The following is a 20,499-nucleotide window of genomic DNA, read 5'->3' on the forward strand; positions in this document are numbered from 1 at the left end:
GGTGTGTGCACACGCTGCGGATTCTGCTGCAGAATTTTCCGCATCCGCGGGTCAAAAGACCTACGGTTTATCTGCGGATTAGCCTGCGGTTTTCCCCTGCGGTTTGACACCTGTCCTGGAGCAGCTGCCAAACCGCAGCGGATTCCGCACAAAGAAGTGACATGCTGCAGATGTAAAACCGCAGCAAATCCGTGCGGAAAATTCTGCACTGCGGTTTTCATTTTACATTGATTTTAAGCTTTGGATCCGCAGCAGAATCCGCAGCGTGTGCACAGCCTTAGTCTTTCACCTGCAGGAATCTTACAAACGCTGAATGTTTCTGCATTGGTGGCCGAGTTTGCAGAGGATACAATATTCAAAAGAAGTGAATAATTTTTCTTATCAGATGCGCTTTTCCATCTTCTCCATTAAATTTTCAGCTTTTATTTATATACAGTATAATGTATCATAGCATTTCTGGTAATGTACATGAATCACAACAGCGCGGCCCCCCGACCGTGGCCCGGACCCCCGCACTCCTCTCATTATAGGTGATGACATGAGACTGTCCAAAGTGCAGCAATCGGCCCTTGTGCCCTGATTGTTTGTGCTTGTAAAGTGGCGTACAATGGAGACGAGCGTCCCAGATGAGCGTCAGCTCATTGCCAAAGTTCATCATAAGGAAGAATAGAAGGAGAATCTCCGAGCCGGGGGGACGCAGTAATAAACAGCGCCCCACAACACGACTAATGACCCCCGAGTCCGCAGCGCGCCGCCACCGCCCCTCTAGATCTTCGTCTTCTTCTCCTCCATGTTGATATCTGGACTCATTTCAAAGAAGTCTGGGATCTTCTTCTTCTCCTCGTTCTCGTCCTTCTCGTCCTTCAGGTCGTCAGGATTTACAGGGACGTAGAAATAGCCCATAATGGAGAAGATGATGCTGACGGCGACCAGAAGAGCCCCAAAGAGAATGAACTCCGCCCACTGCGGGGTGAGAAACAGGCGGTGTCAGTGCGCTGGGGTCTCCTATGCTCCGATGCAGGGGCCAGATGGGTTATATCCTCATACCTGTTCCAGGGATCCCGCCTGGGCGACAATCAGCACTATCACGTTCCCGAAGGCGACGGTCAGCAGCCAGCCGGCCTGGAGGACGGACTTCATACTGGTGGGCGCCTGCGGAGGGGGAGACACAGAAGTCACTCGTCTGTTTACGGAATATTCTAGAGACATCTGGACCAGTAATAACAAACGTAATCCTCCAAATGTGCAGCTCCTCCCATTATATGGGACGTCTGCGCCCGGCTCTCCTCACACCCCGTTTAGTGTCAATCTGATGCTTCAAGAGTGCACCCATCTAATCTGATGCAGGGGCCCCAATCACTTCCACCTGAGAGCCCAGTACGCCCCAGTCCGATACGCCCCAGTCCAGCCCTGCACACAACGGCTCTCCTGGGCCATTACCTGGGAATACGAGAACTCCAGGCCGGTGACGGAAAACATGACTTCCCCGGCGCTGATCAGGAAGTACTGCGGCACCTGCCACGCCACGTGGAAGCTGTTTGCTGCCACGTCTTCTATCTTGGCAACTTTAATCTCTTTCGTAACTTCGTCCCTCTGAAAACAAGAAAAAATAAACGTCCAGCGCAGGAATAATGAGGACAAACATATACCAGAGCGGGGACTGAGGAGGCTCAGAATATCATCGCGTTCGTCTCCTCCCAGGATGTGCGCTGCGGCAGTGAATAGGAGCCCTAGAAGAATTTCCAGCGCCCATGTGGGCTGTCGTGCGGCCGTCCCTGCCTCCATCTACTACATTAACTGGCTAGAAGTAAAACAGGAGAGCTACGAAACAATAAAACCGGAAAGAACAAACTTCTATAGCTGCCGGCTGCAGAGAAACAAAGAGAATCCAAAAAGGAAGAGCAGCTCTGAAGCACAAACTGCTGCTCCAACAAAGTGAAACATTGTGCAGACAATGGAAGGGTTAATGAATTCTGCTTGTCATGGACGCCCTGCTACATACAGTGGTGGATCGAGAAGTCTGGAGACCAAACAGAAGGGTCACTTACGCTTCTCAGTACGGCAGTGTACGCGCCTCCGAAATCCAGCAGTCCCAGGTTAATGGAGTAGTTTGTGTTTCCAATCCGACCCACGACATTGATCCTGAAGAGAGGAGCAGATGATGAGGGGCTGCACAGCCCAGATACAGGGAGCTCCGCCCCCACCGCTATCACAGCAGTAGGATCTCACTTTACTGCTTCAAATTAAAGAGGGGATTTTACAACAGCCAGAAAGTGATACTTGGGAAGAGTGCAGTGCATTACTTAGATTTTACCTGGGTGGGTCAACAATTACCTGCGCCCCCCCCAACTTTATTCAGCAATTGTGTATTGGTTTCTTAAAGGGATGTTTCACTTTAAAAATATCCTTTAGTAAGTAGTAATGGCATTAGGAATATCTCCATCAGCTCGGAGCTTTCTCTGACCAGGAGATGAAGAACGAGAACGTCATCTGGATGCCACCTTGTTGCCTGGTGTCTTTAGTGAGAGGATGGTCCCAACATAAGACCCCTGACCGCAACGCAGCAACCAAGCCACATTGTATTTTACCTCATTTCCCTGTTAAAGTGAACCAACCCTTTAAGAACAAGGGCTGAGAGACAACAATGTGACACGTGAATGACACGCCATCTACTAACCTCCCTAAATCTCACATTTCCCTCTCCGTGGGTGGCACCATAATAACACCCCGGCAGCAGGTGCGCTGTCTGGGTATTATGTTTGACACCAATCTCTCCTTCACCTCCCATATACAATCTCTTGCCCGCTCTTGCCTCCTACACCTAAAGAACATCTCCAGAATTTGCCCTTTTCTCACCATGGAAACAACAAAAACCCTCACTTTAGCATTGATCCACTCCCGCCTGGATTACTGCAACGCTCTATTAATTGGCCTCTCCGCTACTCGACTCTCCCCTCTCCAGTCCATACTTAATGCAGCAGCCAGGGTCATCTACCTGGCTAATCGGCACTCGGACGTGTCCGCTCTTCGTCAGTCATCACACTGGCTGCCCATTCATTATAGGGTCCAATTCAAAGTACTTGTTCTCACCCATGAAGCTCTCCACAGTGCGGCACCCCCCTACATCACCTCCCTCATTTCTGTCTATCGGCCTAGCGGACCGCTGCGCTCTGCAAAAGAATTTCGACTAACCTCTGCACTAATCCGTACCTCCCACTCCCGACTCCAAGACTTCTCCCGCGCTGCGCCAATCCTCTGGAATGCTCTACCCCAAGACATCAGGACTATCCACAATTTGCATAGTTTCAGGCGCTCCCTCAAAACACATGTATTCAGAGCGGCTTATCACGTTCACTAATCACAGTCATTCTATGTGTAAGTGTGCGTGTGTAGCCCATTCACTATCTCCATCCATCCCTCACTCCCTCAAGATGGCCGGACCATCATTGTAAATACACCATTGTATATACACACCTGTACTCTGTATCTCCCCCACCTCATTGTAGAGTGTAAGCTCTCACCAGCAGGGGCGGCTTATTTTGCTTTAATTATTGTATTGTTAATGTTACTTGTGACTTGTGTTTGGAACTGTTAAACTGTAAAGCGCTGCGGAATATGTTGGTGCTATATAAATAAAGATTATTATTATTATTATTATTATGTGACTCTCAGGGCACATCAGGGACCGCCATGGGCGCATTCATAATGCTGCACCAGGCATAGAAGTCTCTTCAGTCAGAGTCCATCCCAGACCCTCAGACTGTGAATCTCTGCAGATTTCTCAGGATATAATGGGGGAGGGTGCGAACGCCCCATGATGGACAATTAATCCCAGACCCCAACTGGCACCGGGCACTGACCCTGGCGGTCACTTACTTTGCTCTCTTCAGTAGGGTTTCTTCTGACACAACGCCCGGATTAACTATGAGAGGGTTTCCTCCAATTGAAATGTCGACTGACGCATCAAGCATATTGATAAATCTGGAGGAAGGAAGGACATTTTCAGGAACGATAATCCCATGTGACCTCCCCTGATTACAGGCACGTTCCTGCCCGCTGCCCCTGTGTCAGTCTTTACTGCGGCTCTGACATTGTATTCCTGACTTCTGAGGCTTAGAATGAGCAGATCGCAGAGCACTGAGCAGATGGATACATGGTGTGTATGTGCAGATACAATGTATGGAAAGTTTCCGGATGCACCTACCTCACTGAGGCTTGACCATTTGATGGTTTTTCATTGAGATCATTAGTCTAAAAAAGAAGAATCTTATTGGTTGTAACTGTCTCAAAATCTACTCCCTCCCCCCACATCTGCAGACGATCGGATCTGCAGCTAAATGGTAGTTCAGAGTCCAAATGTTGTGATATACAAAATGTCACTGCTTCGCTCTATTATCAGTGTATCGCCCGTGCGGCACCTCCTGTATATTCAGTGCATCGCCCGTGCGGCACCTCCTGTATATTCAGTGCATCGCCCGTGCGGCACCTCTGTATATTCAGTGCATCGCCCGTGCGGCACCTCTGTATATTCAGTGTATCGCCCGTGCAGCCCCTCTGTATATTCAGTGCATCGCCCGTGCGGCACCTCTGTACATTCAGTGCATCGCCCGTGCGGCACCTCTGTACATTCAGTGTATCGCCCGTGCGGCACCTCCTGTATATTCAGTGCATCGCCCGTGCGGCACCTCTGTATATTCAGTGCATCGCCCGTGCGGCACCTCTGTATATTCAGTGTATCGCCCGTGCAACCCCTCTGTATATTCAGTGCATCGCCCGTGCGGCACCTCTGTACATTCAGTGCATCGCCCGTGCGGCACCTCTGTACATTCAGTGCATCGCCCGTGCGGCACCTCTGTACATTCAGTGCATCGCCCGTGCGGCACCTCTGTACATTCAGTGTATCGCCCGTGGAGCACCTCTGTACATTCAGTGCATCGCCCGTGCGGCACCTCTGTACATTCAGTGCATCGCCCGTGCGGCCCCTCTGTACATTCAGTGCATCGCCCGTGCGGCCCCTCTGTATATTCAGTGCATCGCCCGTGCGGCACCTCTGTACATTCAGTGCATCGCCCGTGCAGCCCCTCTGTACATTCAGTGCATCGCCCGTGCGGCCCCTCTGTACATTCAGTGCATCGCCCGTGCGGCCCCTCTGTACATTCAGTGCATCGCCCGTGCGGCCCCTCTGTACATTCAGTGCATCGCCCGTGCGGCCCCTCTGTACATTCAGTGCATCGCCCGTGCAGCCCCTCTGTACATTCAGTGCATCGCCCGTGCAGCACCTCTGTACATTCAGTGCATCGCCCGTGCAGCACCTCTGTACATTCAGTGCATCGCCCGTGCAGCCCCTCTGTACATTCAGTGCATCGCCCGTGCAGCCCCTCTGTACATTCAGTGCATCGCCCGTGCGGCCCCTCTGTACATTCAGTGCATCGCCCGTGCGGCCCCTCTGTACATTCAGTGCATCGCCCGTGCGGCCCCTCTGTACATTCAGTGCATCGCCCGTGCGGCCCCTCTGTATATTCAGTGCATCGCCCGTGCGGCACCTCTGTACATTCAGTGCATCGCCCGTGCGGCACCTCTGTACATTCAGTGCATCGCCCGTGCGGCACCTCTGTACATTCAGTGCATCGCCCGTGCGGCACCTCTGTACATTCAGTGCATCGCCCGTGCGGCACCTCTGTACATTCAGTGCATCGCCCGTGCGGCCCCTCTGTATATTCAGTGCATCGCCCGTGCGGCACCTCTGTATATTCAGTGCATCGCCCGAGCGGCCCCTCTGTATATTCAGTGCATCGCCCGTGCGGCACCTCTGTACATTCAGTGCATCGCCCGTGCGGCACCTCTGTACATTCAGTGCATCGCCCGTGCGGCCCCTCTGTACATTCAGTGCATCGCCCGTGCGGCCCCTCTGTACATTCAGTGCATCGCCCGTGCGGCCCCTCTGTACATTCAGTGCATCGCCCGTGCGGCACCTCTGTACATTCAGTGTATCGCCCGTGCGGCCCCTCTGTACATTCAGTGCATCGCCCGTGCGGCCCCTCTGTACATTCAGTGCATCGCCCGTGCGGCCCCTCTGTACATTCAGTGCATCGCCCGTGCGGCACCTCTGTACATTCAGTGTATCGCCCGTGCGGCACCTCTGTACATTCAGTGCATCGCCCGTGCGGCCCCTCTGTATATTCAGTGCATCGCCCGTGCAGCCCCTCTGTATATTCAGTGCATCGCCCGTGCAGCCCCTCTGTATATTCAGTGTATCGCCCGTGCAGCCCCTCTGTATATTCAGTGTATCGCCCGTGCAGCCCCTCTGTACATTCAGTGCAGCCCCTGTGTATCACCACTTACTGTTATGCACCTGCCATTTTCTACAGCGACTGAATAAGCGGTTTGTGATATAAGCTCCAATTCGCAGATAAGGTTTCCTCCCTGCTTTATGCTCACTGTCTGTTTATCCGTGATATTCAACTTCAAGTATTCAGGATCCTGCAGAGAAAATCATAACGTTAAACATATGGTATAACCTGGGCATCTCCTGTATATAATTATATATGTACAGCCGGTATAGCCTGGGCATCTCCTGTATATAATGATATATGTACAGCCGGTATAACCTGGGCATCTCCTGTATATAATGATATATGTACAGCCGGTATAACCTGCGCATCTCCTGTATATAATGATATATGTACAGCCGGTATAACCTGGGCATCTCCTGTATATAATGATATATGTACAGCCGGTATAACCTGGGCATCTCCTGTATATAATGATATATGTACAGCTGGTATAACCTGGGCATCTCATGTATATAATTAGATATGTACAGCCGGTATAACCTGGGCATCTCCTCTATATAATTATATATGTACAGCCGGTATAACCTGGGTATCTCCTGTATATAGTTATATATACAAGGAGATACCCAGGTTATACCAGGAATTGAGGGTAAACTGATTAAATTTGCTGATGACACAAAGCTAGGAGGGATAGCTAATACTAGAGAAGAGAGAGAGAGGATTCAAAAATATATAAATAAACTGGAGCAGTGGGCAGCAACTAACAGAATGGTTTTTAACAGGGAAAAATGCAAAGTACTACATCTGGGCAATAAAAATGAAAAAAGCATATACAGAATGGGAGGAATAGGCCTAAGCAACAGCACATGTGAAAAAGACTTGGGTATACTAATAGATCACAGACTGAATATGAGTCAACAGTGTGATGCAGCAGCAAAAAAGGCAAATGCAATTCTAGGATGTATTAACAGAAGCATACAGTCTAGATCACGTGAAGTCATTATTGCCCTCTACTCCTCTTTGGTCAGACCTCATCTGGAATATTGTGTCCAGTTTTGAGCACCACATTTTAAAAAAGACATCAACAAACTGGAGCAAGTTCTGAAAATAGCAACCAGAATGGTGACCGGTCTGCAAACCCTGTCTTATGAGGAAAGGTTGCAGGATTTGGGAATGTTTAGTTTTCAAAAGAGAAGACTGAGAGGAGACTTAATAGCTGTCTACAAATATCTAAAGGGCTGTCACATTGTAGAAGGATCAACTTTATTCTAATTTGCACAAGGAAAGACTAGAAGCAATGGGATGAAACTGAATGGGAGGAGACACAGATTAGATATTAGAAAAAACTTTTTGACAGAGTGATCAATGAGTGGAACAGGCTGCCTCGAGAAGTGGTGAGTTCCCCTTCAATGGATGTCTTCAAACAGAGGCTGGACAGACATCTGACTGGGATGATTTAGCGAATCCTGCTTAGAGCAGGGGGTTGGACCAGATGGCCCAGGAGGTCCCTTCCAACTCTATGATTCTATATGTACAGCCGGTATAACCTGGGCATCTCCTGAATATAATTATATATGTACAGCAGGTATTTGTCCCTTGTATGTGGTATTATTTGGTCACCATGTGGCAGTAATATATGGTCTGGTCATGGTGTGGTGGTATTTCTTCTTTGTATATGGTACTATTGGTCTTGGTATAGAGGATTGTGTTGTGTATGGAGGTCACTTGCTCTGTCTAATCTCTATTTGAAATCAATAATCTTCCCCTTATTGATATCAAATACAGTGCCTTGCGAAAATATTCGGCCCCCTGGAACTTTTCAACCTTTTCCCACATATCATGCTTCGAACATAGATACCAAATGTACATTTTTGGTGAAGAATCAACAACAAGTAGGACACAATTGTGAAGTTGAACAAAATTTATTGGTTATTTTAAATTTTTATGGAAATGCAAAAACTGAAAAGTGGGGCGTGCAATATTATTCGGCCCCTTTACTTTCAGTCCAGCAAACTCACTCCAGAAGTTCATTGTGGATCTCTGAATGATCCAATGTTGTCCTAAATTACTAATGATGATAAATATAATCCACCTGTGTGTAATCAAGTCTCCGTATAAATGCACCTGCTCTGTGATAGTCTCAGGGTTCTGTGTGAAGCACAGAGAGCATCATGAAGACCAAGGAACACAACAGGCAGGTCCGTGATACTGTTGTGGAGAAGTTTAAAGCCGGCTTTGGATACAAAATTATTTCCAAAACTTTAAACATCCCAAGGAGCACTGTGCAAGCGATCATATTGAAATGGAAGGAGTATCATACCACTGCAAACCTACCAAGACCCGGCCGTCCCTCTAAACTTTCATCTCAAACAAGGAGAAGACTGATCAGAGATGCAGCCAAGAGGCCCATGATCACTCTGGATGAACTGCAGAGATCTACAGCTGAGGTGGGACAGTCTGTCCATAGGACAACAATCAGTTGTACACTGCACAAATCTGGCCTTTATGGAAGAGTGGCAAGAAGAAAGCCATTTGTCAAAGATATCCATAAAAAGTGTTGTTTAAAGTTTGCAGCAAGTCACCTGGGAGACACCAAACATGTGGAAGAAGGTGCTCTGGTCAGATGAAACCAAAATCAAACTTTTTGGCAACAATGCCAAACGATATGTTTGGCGTAAAGGCAACACAGCTCATCACCCTGAACACACCATCCCCACTGTCAAACATGGTGGTGGTAGTATCATGGTTTGGGGCTGCTTTTCTTCAGCAGGGACAGGGAAAATGGCTAAAATTGATGGGAAGGTGGATGGAGCCAAATACCGGACCATTCTAGAAGGAGACCTGTTGGAGTCTGCAAAAGACCTGAGACTGGGACGGAGATTTGTCTTCCAACAAGACAATGATCCCAAACATAAAGCAAAATCTACAATGGAATGGTTCACAAATAAACGTCTCCAGGTGTTAGAATGGCCAAGTCACAGTCCAGACCTGAATCCAATCGGGAATCTGTGGAAAGAGCTGAAAACTGCTGTTCACAAACGATCGCCATCCAACCTCACTGAGCTCGAGCTGTTTGCCAAGGAAGAATGGGCGAGAATTTCAGTCTCTCGATGTACAAAACTGATAGAGACAAACCCCAAGTGACTGCAGCTGTAATCGCAGCAAAAGGAGGCGCAACAAAGTATTAAGTTACAGGGGACGAATAATATTGCACGTCCCACTTTTCAGTTTTTCAATTTCCACAAAAATCTAAAATAACCAATAAATTTCATTCAACCTCACAATTGTGTCCCACTTGTTGTTGATTCTTCACCAAAAATTTACATTTGGTATCTTTATGTTTGAAGCATGATATGTGGGAAAAGGTTGAAAAGTTCCAGGGGGCCGAATACTTTTGCAAGGCACTGTACTTGGTTGGTTAACTCCTCCCTGTCCTGTGACTATTACACAGTAGCAAATATGCACTTAGAGGTTCTGTGGTGAAAACAAGTAATCACCTCTCCTCAGGCCACGTTCACACGGTCAGGATTTGTAGTGGGTGATTTCTCTTACCTGTTCCCTCTGATTGTTCCTCTCCTGGTTTTGGCGTAGAATTAATTACTGATGTAAAATACTGAACGTGGCCCAAGGATCAGTGATAAGATATTGATTAGTGGGGTCCGATTGCTGGGACCTGGTCGATTGGTAGAACGTGGAGCTTATCCCCATTAGTATGGAGCGGCATGTGCTACTCGACCGCTGATCCTCTAGGGGGCTGCACTTGGCTTTTTCTGGAAGCCTTCAAAGAGGATGAATGGAGCTGCGGTCAGACAATCCCGTCTTCTGCTCCATATTAAGATGGGGATAACAGTGTCCTGTCAGGGATAAAGGTTCCCCATTCCTCCGATCATTGCTGTTCCCAGTGGTCGGATTCCACCTATCACTATGTTATCACCGTCCTGACCTGTGGATCAGTGACAACTTATTTTCACCAAAGAACCATTAATGCAAACTACCGTAACTGTACATCCCAGGTATGGTGGGCACACAAGATGCGCAGGCGCCACCCGGTAGGTGCGCACAGTAGATGCCGCCTGTGTTTTACAGCTGATGCTCCACTATATCAGGGATAACAGCTAACAGATGTTTGCATATACAGTTGTGGCCAAAAGTATTGACACCCCTGCAATTCTGTCAGATAATACTCAGTTTCTTCCTGAAAATGATTGCAAACACAAATTTTTTATTATTATTATTTTCATTTAATTTGTCTTAAATGAAAAAACACAAAAGAGAATGAAGCAAAAAGCGAAACATTGATCATTTCACACAAAACTCCAATAATGGGCCAGACAAAAGTATTGGCACCCTCAGCCTAATACTTGGTTGCACAACCTTGAGCTAAAATAACTGCGACCAACCGCTTCCGGTAACCATCAATGAGTTTCTTACAATGCTCTGCTGGAGTTTTAGACCATTCTTCTTTGGCAAACTGCTCCAGGTCCCTGATATTAGAAGGGTGCCTTCTCCAAACTGCCATTTTTAGATCTCCCCACAGGTGTTCTATGGGATTCAGGTCTGGACTCATTGCTGGCCACCTTAGAAGTCTCCAGTGCTTTCTCTCAAACCATTTTCTAGTGCTTTTTGAAGTGTGTTTTGGGTCATTGTCCTGCTGGAAGACCCATGACCTCTGAGGGAGACCCAGCTTTCTCACACTGGGCCATACATTATGCTGAAAAATTTGTTGGTAGTCTTCAGATTTCATAATGCCATGCACAAGGTCAAGCAGTCCAGTGCCAGAGGCAGCAAAGAAACCCCAAAACATCAGGGAACCTCCGCCATGTTTGACTGTAGGGACCGTGTTTTTTTCTTTGAATGCCTCTTTTTTTCTCCTGTAAACTCTATGTTGATGCCTTTGCCCAAAAAGCTCTACTTTTGTCTCATCTGACCAGAGAACATTCTTCCAAAACGTTTTAGGCTTTTTCAGGTAAGTTTTGGCAAACTCCAGCCTGGCTTTTTTATGTCTCGGGGTAAGAAGTGGGGTCTTCCTGGGTCTCCTACCATACAGTCCCTTTTCATTCAGACGCCGACGGATAGTACGGGTTGACACTGTTGTACCCTCGGACTGCAGGGCAGCTTGAACTTGTTTGGATGTTAGTCGAGGTTCTTTATCCAACATCCGCACAATCTTGCGTTGAAATCTCTTGTCAATTTTTCTTTTCCGTCCACATCTAGGGAGGTTAGCCACAGTGCCATGGGCTTTACACCTCTTGATGACACTGCGCACGGCAGACACAGGAACATTCAGGTCTTTGGAGATGGACTTGTAGCCTTGAGATTGCTCATGCTTCCTCACAATTTGGTTTCTCAAGTCCTCAGACAGTTCTTTGGTCTTCTTTCTTTTCTCCATGCTCAATGTGGTACACACAAGGACACAGGACAGAGGTTGACTCAACTTTAATCCATGTCACCTGGCTGCAAGTGTGATTTAGTTATTGCCAACACCTGTTAGGTGCCACAGGTAAGTTACAGGTGCTGTTAATTACACAAATTAGAGAAGCATCACATGATTTTTCCAGCAGTGCCAATACTTTTGTTCACCCTCTTTTTTTATGTTTGGTGTGGAATTATATCCAATTTGGCTTTGGGACAATTCTTTTTGTGTTTTTTCATTTAAGACAAATTAAATGAAGATAATAATAACTAAGAATTTGTGTTTGCAATCATTTTCAGGAAGAAACTGAGTATTATCTGACAGAATTGCAGGGGTGTCAATACTTTTGGCCACAACTGTAGTTGCAGTGTGGCCCCTAAGGTCCATGCTCCCTGTGGGCCCCAGACACCCCGGTCTGACCTTGACAGCTGGTATAACCTGGGGATTGCCTCTGAAGCTGTGTATACTTCTTACTAGTGATGAGCGAGTATACTCGTTGCTCGGGTTTTTCCAAGCATGCTCGGGTGATCTCCCGAGTATTTTGTAGTGCTCGGAGATCACCGCAGCCTCATGATTTATGGCTGCTAGACAGCCTGAATACATGTGGGGATTCCCTAACAATCAGGCATTCCTCACATGTATTCAGCCTGTCCAGCAGCCACAAATCATGCAGCTGCGGTGACACAAACTAAATCTCCGAGCACGCCAAAATACTCAGAGGACACCCGAGCATGCTCGGAAAAACCCGAGCAACGAGTATACTCGCTCATCACCACTTCTTACCTGAAAGTCCTCAAGGTTCAGCGTCGGCTGCTTCAATTCATTGTTCCCAACAACATGAATTGTAACTTCCTGATTTTCAAAATTCAGGACCTGCAGGAAAGTTTCTCCGGTTTTTGGGACAATTGGATTAGTTTCCTGAGGACGACAGAACTTTTTGGTGAGTCTTCACTTTTTTGGAATTTTGATATAAAACGACAAATCCCACAGAGAGACGATCCAGAGAATAGGCGACCATCAGCCGAGAAGTGACGGACACCTCACCTCTACGAGAAACTGAAAGCTTAGGTACAGCAGGCTGTATCACACAGGATAGGATTAGATACACGGCTCAGCAGTCAGAATCACACAGGATAGGATTAGATACACGGCTCAGCAGTCAGTATCACAGGATAAGATTAGATACACGGCTCAGCAGACAGTATCACAGGATAAGATTAGATACACGGCTCAGCAGTCAGTATCACACAGGAGAGGATTAGATACACGGCTCAGCAGACAGTATCACACAGGATAGGATTAGATACGCGGCTCAGCAGACAGTATCACACAGGATAGGATTAGATACACGGCTCAGCAGACAGTATCACACAGGATAGGATTAGATACACGGCTCAGCAGTCAGTATCACACAGGAGAGGATTAGATACACGGCTCAGCAGTCAGTATCACAGGATAAGATTAGATACACGGCTCAGCAGTCAGTATCACACAGGAGAGGATTAGATACACGGCTCAGCAGTCAGTATCACACAGGATAGGATTAGATACACGGCTCAGCAGTCAGTATCACACAGGAGAGGATTAGATACACGGCTCAGCAGACAGTATCACACAGGAGAGGATTAGATACACGACTCAGCAGTCAGTATCACAGGATAAGATTAGATACACGGCTCAGCAGACAGTATCACACAGGAGAGGATTAGATACATGGCTCAGCAGACAGTATCACACAGGGTAAGATTAGATACACGGCTCAGCAGTCAGTATCACACAGGATAGGATTAGATACACGGCTCAGCAGACAGTAAAACACAGGATAGGATTAGATACGGCTCAGCAGTCAGTATCACACAGGATAGGATTAGATACACGGCTCAGCAGTCAGTATCACACAGGATAGGATTAGATACACGGCTCAGCAGTCAGTATCACACAGGATAGGATTAGATACACGGCTCAACAGTCAGTATCACACAGGAGAGGATTAGATACACGGCTCAGCAGTCAGTATCACACAGGATAGGATTAGATACACGGCTCAGCAGTCAGTATCACACAGGGGAGGATCAGATACACGGCTCAGCAGACAGTATCACACAGGATAGGATTAGATACACGGCTCAGCAGTCAGTATCACACAGTAGAGGATTAGATATACGGCTCAGCAGTCAGTAAAACATAGGATAGGATTAGATACACGGCTCAGCAGTCAGCATCACACAGGAGAGGATTAGATACACGACTCAGCAGTCAGTATCACACAGGATAGGATTAGATACACGGCTCAGCAGTCAGTATCACACAGGAGAGGATTAGATACACGGCTCAGCAGTCAGTATCACACAGGAGAGTATTAGATACACGGCTCAGCAGTCAGTATCACACAGGAGAGTATTAGATAAACGGCTCAGCAGTCAGTATCACACAGGAGAGTATTAGATACACGGCTCAGCAGTCAGTATCACACAGGAGAGTATTAGATACACGGCTCAGCAGTCAGTATCACACAGGAGAGTATTAGATACACGGCTCAGCAGTCAGTATCACACAGGATAGGATTAGATACACGGCTCAGCAGTCAATATCACACAGGATAGGATTAGATACACGGCTCAGCAGACAGTATCACACAGGAGAGGATTAGATACACGGCTCAGCAGTCAGGTTCACACAATATAGATTAGATACACGGCTCAGCAGTCAGTATCACACAGGATAGGATTAGATACACGGCTCAGCAGACAGTATCACACAGGAGAGGATTAGATACACGGCTCAGCAGTCAATATTACACAGGATAGGATTAGATACACGGCTCAGCAGTCAGTATCACACAGGAGAGGATTAGATACACGGCTCAGCAGACAGTAAAACATAGGATAGGATTAGATACACGGCTCAGCAGTCAGCATCACACAGGAGAGGATTAGATACACGACTCAGCAGTCAGTATCACACAGGATAGGATTAGATACACTGCTCAGCAGTCAGTATCACACAGGAGAGGATTAGATACACGGCTCAGCAGTCAGTATCACACAGGAGAGGATTAGATACACGGCTCAGCAGACAGTATCACACAGGAGAGGATTAGATACACGGCTCAGCAGACAGTATCACACAGGAGAGGATTAGATACACGGCTCAGCAGTCAGTATCACACAGGATAGGATTAGATACACGGCTCAGCAGTCAGTATCACACAGGAGAGGATTAGATACACGGCTCAGCAGACAGTAAAACAGGATAGGATTAGATACACGGCTCAGCAGTCAGTATCACACAGGATAGGATTAGATACACGGCTCAGCAGTCAGTATCACACAGGATAGGATTAGATACACGGCTCAGCAGACAGTATCACACAGGATAGGATTAGATACACGGCTCAGCAGTCAGTAAAACATAGGATAGGATTAGATACACGGCTCAGCAGTCAGCATCACACAGGAGAGGATTAGATACACTACTCAGCAGTCAGTATCACACAGGAGAGGATTAGATACACGGCTCAGCAGTCAGTATCACACAGGAGAGGATTAGATACACGGCTCAGCAGACAGTATCACACAGGAGAGGATTAGATACACGGCTCAGCAGACAGTATCACACAGGCTAGGATTAGATACACGGCTCAGCAGACAGTATCACACAGAATAGGATTAGATACACGGCTCAGCAGTCAGTATCATACAGGAGAGTATTAGATACACGGCTCAGCAGTCAGTATCACACAGGAGAGGATTAGATACACGGCTCAGCAGTCAGTATCACACAGGAGAGGATTAGATACACGGCTCAGCAGACAGTATCACACAGGAGAGGATTAGATACACGGCTCAGCAGACAGTATCACACAGGCTAGGATTAGATACACGGCTCAGCAGACAGTATCACACAGGATAGGATTAGATACACGGCTCAGCAGTCAGTATCACACAGGAGAGTATTAGATACACGGCTCAGCAGTCAGTATCACACAGGAGAGGATTAGATACACGGCTCAGCAGTCAGTATCACACAGGATAGGATTAGATACACGGCTCAGCAGTCAATATTACACAGGATAGGATTAGATACACGGCTCAGCAGAGAGTATCACACAGGAGAGGATTAGATACACGGCTCAGCAGTCAGTATCACACAGGATAGGATTAGATACACGGCTCAGCAGTCAGTATCACACAATATAGATTAGATACACGGCTCAGCAGTCAGTATCACACAGGATAGGATTAGATACACGGCTCAGCAGTCAGTATCACACAGGACAGGATTAGATACACGGCTCAGCAGACAGTAAAACAGGATAGGATTAGATACACGGCTCAGCAGTCAGTATCACACAGGATAGGATTAGATACACGGCTCAGCAGACAGTAAAACATAGGATAGGATTAGATACACGGCTCAGCAGACAGTATCACACAGGATAGGATTAGATACACGGCTCAGCAGACAGTAAAACATAGGATAGGATTAGATACACGGCTCAGCAGACAGTATCACACAGGAGAGGATTACATACACGGCTCAGCAGACAGTATCACACAGGATAAGATTAGATACACTGCTCAGCAGACAGTATCACACGAGAAGGTTAGATACACGGCTCAGCAGACAGTATCACACAGGGTAAGATTAGATACACGGCTCAGCAGTCAGTATCACACAGGGTAAGATTAGATACACGGCTCAGCAGTCAGTATCACACAGGGTAAGATTAGATACACTGCTCAGCAGACAGTAAAACAGAATAGGATTAGATACACGGCTCAGCAGTCAGTATCACACAGGAGAGGATTAGATACACAGCTCAGCAGTCAGTATCACACAGGATAGGATTAGATACATGGCTCAGCAGACAGTATCACACAGGCTAGGATTAGATACACGGCTCAGCAGTCAGTATCACACAGGAGAGGATTAGATACACGGCTCAGCAGTCAGTATCACACAGGATAGGATTAGATACACGGCTCAGCAGACGGTATCACACAGGGTAGAATTAGATATAGGGCTCAGCAGACGGTATCACACAGGATTAGATACACGGCTCAGCAGTCAATATCACACAGGATAGGGTTAGATACACGGCTCAGCAGTCAATATCACACAGGATAGGGTTAGATACACGGCTCAGCAGACGGTATCACACAGGGTAGAATTAGATATACGGCTCAGCAGACGGTATCACACAGGGTAGAATTAGATATACGGCACAGCAGACTGTATCACACAGGATAGGATTAGATACACGGCTCAGCAGTCAGTATCACACAGGATAGGATTAGATACACAGCTCAGCAGTCAGTATCACACAGGAGAGGGTTAGATACACGGCTCAGCAGACAGTATCGCTCAGGATAGGATTAGATACATGGCTCAGCAGTCAATATCACACAGGAGAGGATTAGATACACGGCTCAGCAGTCAGTATCACACAGGATAGAATTAGATACACGGCTCAGCAGTCAGTATCACAGGAGAGGATTAGATACACGGCTCAGCATTCAGTATCACACAGGAGAGGATTAGATACACAGCTCAGCAGTCAGTATCACACAAGATAGGATTAGATACACAGCTCAGCAGTCAGTATCACACTGGATAGGATTAGATACACGGCTCAGCAGTCAGTATCACACTGGATAGGATTAGATACACGGCTCAGCAGTCAGTATCACACAGGATGGGATTAGATGCACGGCTCAGCAGTCAGTATCACACAGGGTAGGGTTAGATGCACGGCTCAGCAGTCAGTATCACACAGGATGGGATTAGATACACGGCTCAGCAGTCAGTATCACACAGGATAGGATTAGATACACGGCTCAGCAGTCAGTATCACACAGGAGAGGATTAGATACACGGCTCAGCAGACAGTAAAACAGGATAGGATTAGATACACGGCTCAGCAGTCAGTATCACACAGGATAGGATTAGATACACGGCTCAGCAGACAGTAAAACATAGGATAGGATTAGATACACGGCTCAGCAGACAGTATCACACAGGATAGGATTAGATACACGGCTCAGCAGACAGTAAAACATAGGATAGGATTAGATACACGGCTCAGCAGACAGTATCACACAGGAGAGGATTACATACACGGCTCAGCAGACAGTATCACACAGGATAAGATTAGATACACTGCTCAGCAGACAGTATCACACAGGAGAAGGTTAGATACACGGCTCAGCAGACAGTATCACACAGGATAGGATTAGATACACGGCTCAGCAGTCAGTATCACACAGGGTAAGATTAGATACACGGCTCAGCAGTCAGTATCACACAGGGTAAGATTAGATACACGGCTCAGCAGTCAGTATCACACAGGGTAAGATTAGATACACTGCTCAGCAGACAGTAAAACAGAATAGGATTAGATACACGGCTCAGCAGTCAGTATCACACAGGAGAGGATTAGATACACAGCTCAGCAGTCAGTATCACACAGGATAGGATTAGATACATGGCTCAGCAGACAGTATCACACAGGCTAGGATTAGATACACGGCTCAGCAGTCAGTATCACACAGGAGAGGATTAGATACACGGCTCAGCAGTCAGTATCACACAGGATAGGATTAGATACACGGCTCAGCAGACGGTATCACACAGGGTAGAATTAGATATAGGGCTCAGCAGACGGTATCACACAGGATTAGATACACGGCTCAGCAGTCAATATCACACAGGATAGGGTTAGATACACGGCTCAGCAGTCAATATCACACAGGATAGGGTTAGATACACGGCTCAGCAGACGGTATCACACAGGGTAGAATTAGATATACGGCTCAGCAGACGGTATCACACGGTAGAATTAGATATACGGCTCAGCAGACTGTATCACACAGGATAGGATTAGATACACAGCTCAGCAGTCAGTATCACACAGGAGAGGGTTAGATACACGGCTCAGCAGACAGTATCGCTCAGGATAGGATTAGATACATGGCTCAGCAGTCAGTATCACACGAGAGGATTAGATATACGGCTCAGCAGTCAGTATCACACAGGATAGAATTAGATACACGGCTCAGCAGTCAGTATCACAGGAGAGGATTAGATACACGGCTCAGCATTCAGTATCACACAGGAGAGAATTAGATACACAGCTCAGCAGTCAGTATCACACAAGATAGGATTAGATACACAGCTCAGCATTCAGTATCACAGGAGAGGATTAGATACACAGCTCAGCAGTCAGTATCACACAGGATAAGATTAGATACACGTCCCAGCAGTCAGTATCACACAGGATAGGATTAGATACACGGCTCAGCAGTCAGTATCACACAGGATAGGATTAGATACACGGCTCAGCAGTCAGTATCACACTGGATAGGATTAGATACACGGCTCAGCAGTCAGTATCACACTGGATAGGATTAGATACACGGCTCAGCAGTCAGTATCACACAGGATGGGATTAGATGCACGGCTCAGCAGTCAGTATCACACAGGGTAGGGTTAGATGCACGGCTCAGCAGTCAGTATCACACAGGATGGGATTAGATACACGGCTCAGCAGTCAGTATCACACAGGATAGGATTAGATACACAGCTCAGCAGTCAGTATCACACAAGATAGGATTAGATACACAGCTCAGCATTCAGTATCACAGGAGAGGATTAGATACACAGCTCAGCAGTCAGTATCACACAGGATAAGATTAGATACACGTCCCAGCAGTCAGTATCACACAGGATAGGATTAGATACACGGCTCAGCAGTCAGTATCACACAGGATAGGATTAGATACACGGCTCAGCAGTCAGTATCACACTGGATAGGATTAGATACACGGCTCAGCAGTCAGTATCAGACTGGATAGGATTAGATACACGGCTCAGCAGTCAGTATCACACAGGATGGGATTAGATGCACGGCTCAGCAGTCAGTATCACACAGGATAGGATTAGATACATGGAGTTCTGTCCCTTACATTTGTCTTTATCTCTACAATTGTAGCCACGGCGAAGGCCAGGGCTGCCAGGATCATACCAATTGTCATCTTGGGAATAGGCCTGAGGATGATGAGAGTGATTATTACTCTTTGTATCATAAATCCTCCCCCCCTTTATAAGAACAGATTATTAACGCTGTTTACTTAAAATTGATCTTGCAGAGTTTGATCAACGGGTAAATGCCGAGGTCGAAGATTGGGATCAGGATCAGAATGAGCAGAGGATTCAGGATCTGAGAAAGAGGAAAGAAAGAGTTATTGTCACCTCATCATGTACCAGAGGCACCGTACATTGTGTCTTATCCTCCTGTCACCTCCAGAGCTGCAGTCACTATTCTGCTGTTACATCGTGTCTTTCCTCCAGTCACCTCCAGAGCTGCAGTCACTATTCTGCTGTTACATTGTGTCTTATCCTCCAGTCACCTCCAGAGCTGCACTCACTGTTCTGCTGTTACATCGTGTCTTTCCTCCAGTCACCTCCAGAGCTGCAGTCACTATTCTGCTGTTACATTGTGTCTTATCCTCCAGTCACCTCCAGAGCTGCACTCACTATTGTGCTGTTACATCTATTCTGCTGTTACATCGTGTCTTTCCTCCAGTCTCTTCCAGAGCTGCACTCACTATTCTGCTGTTACATCTTATCCTCCAATCACATTAAGAGCTGCAGTCAAAATATTGCACTTACAAACTAATCTGAGATAATTAAACTAGAATAGTGAGCGGAGCTTTGGCTGTGAATGGAGTGTAACAGGTGCTGTTCCTCCAGTACGGTCACGTATGATGTATAGACGCCACCGCTGGCCGT

The 20,499-nt window shown here is 47.0% G+C and overlaps 1 protein-coding gene and 1 long non-coding RNA gene across 4 annotated transcripts in view; one reads left to right on the forward strand and one right to left on the reverse strand.

Annotated features, from left to right (window-relative positions):
* Window positions 1-391: 391 nt before the first annotated feature.
* SLC15A2 (solute carrier family 15 member 2) overlaps window positions 392-20,499 on the reverse strand; it is a 43,825-nt gene continuing 23,717 nt past the window's right edge. For all 3 annotated transcript variants that reach the window (XM_073545292.1, XM_073545293.1, XM_073545291.1), the window contains 10 exons: window positions 19,839-19,927; window positions 19,674-19,755; window positions 12,490-12,624; window positions 6,343-6,480; window positions 4,205-4,251; window positions 3,877-3,981; window positions 2,049-2,142; window positions 1,441-1,593; window positions 1,048-1,152; window positions 392-963 (listed from right to left, as the gene is read on the reverse strand). In XM_073545292.1, the coding sequence (XP_073401393.1) occupies window positions 766-963; window positions 1,048-1,152; window positions 1,441-1,593; window positions 2,049-2,142; window positions 3,877-3,981; window positions 4,205-4,251; window positions 6,343-6,480; window positions 12,490-12,624; window positions 19,674-19,755; window positions 19,839-19,927 (1,146 nt within the window). In that variant the 3' untranslated portion in view covers window positions 392-765. The remainder of the gene's footprint in view (window positions 964-1,047; window positions 1,153-1,440; window positions 1,594-2,048; window positions 2,143-3,876; window positions 3,982-4,204; window positions 4,252-6,342; window positions 6,481-12,489; window positions 12,625-19,673; window positions 19,756-19,838; window positions 19,928-20,499) is intronic.
* On the forward strand, window positions 12,574-20,167 carry LOC141049140 (uncharacterized). Its single transcript, XR_012220261.1, has 2 exons — window positions 12,574-12,646; window positions 19,857-20,167. It is a non-coding gene; the product is annotated as an uncharacterized lncRNA (long non-coding RNA).

This window comes from Dendrobates tinctorius, unplaced genomic scaffold (genome assembly GCF_039654945.1).
Source record: "Dendrobates tinctorius isolate UK_male_01 unplaced genomic scaffold, ASM3965494v1 ptg000143l, whole genome shotgun sequence".
Taxonomy (NCBI): domain Eukaryota; kingdom Metazoa; phylum Chordata; class Amphibia; order Anura; family Dendrobatidae; genus Dendrobates; species Dendrobates tinctorius.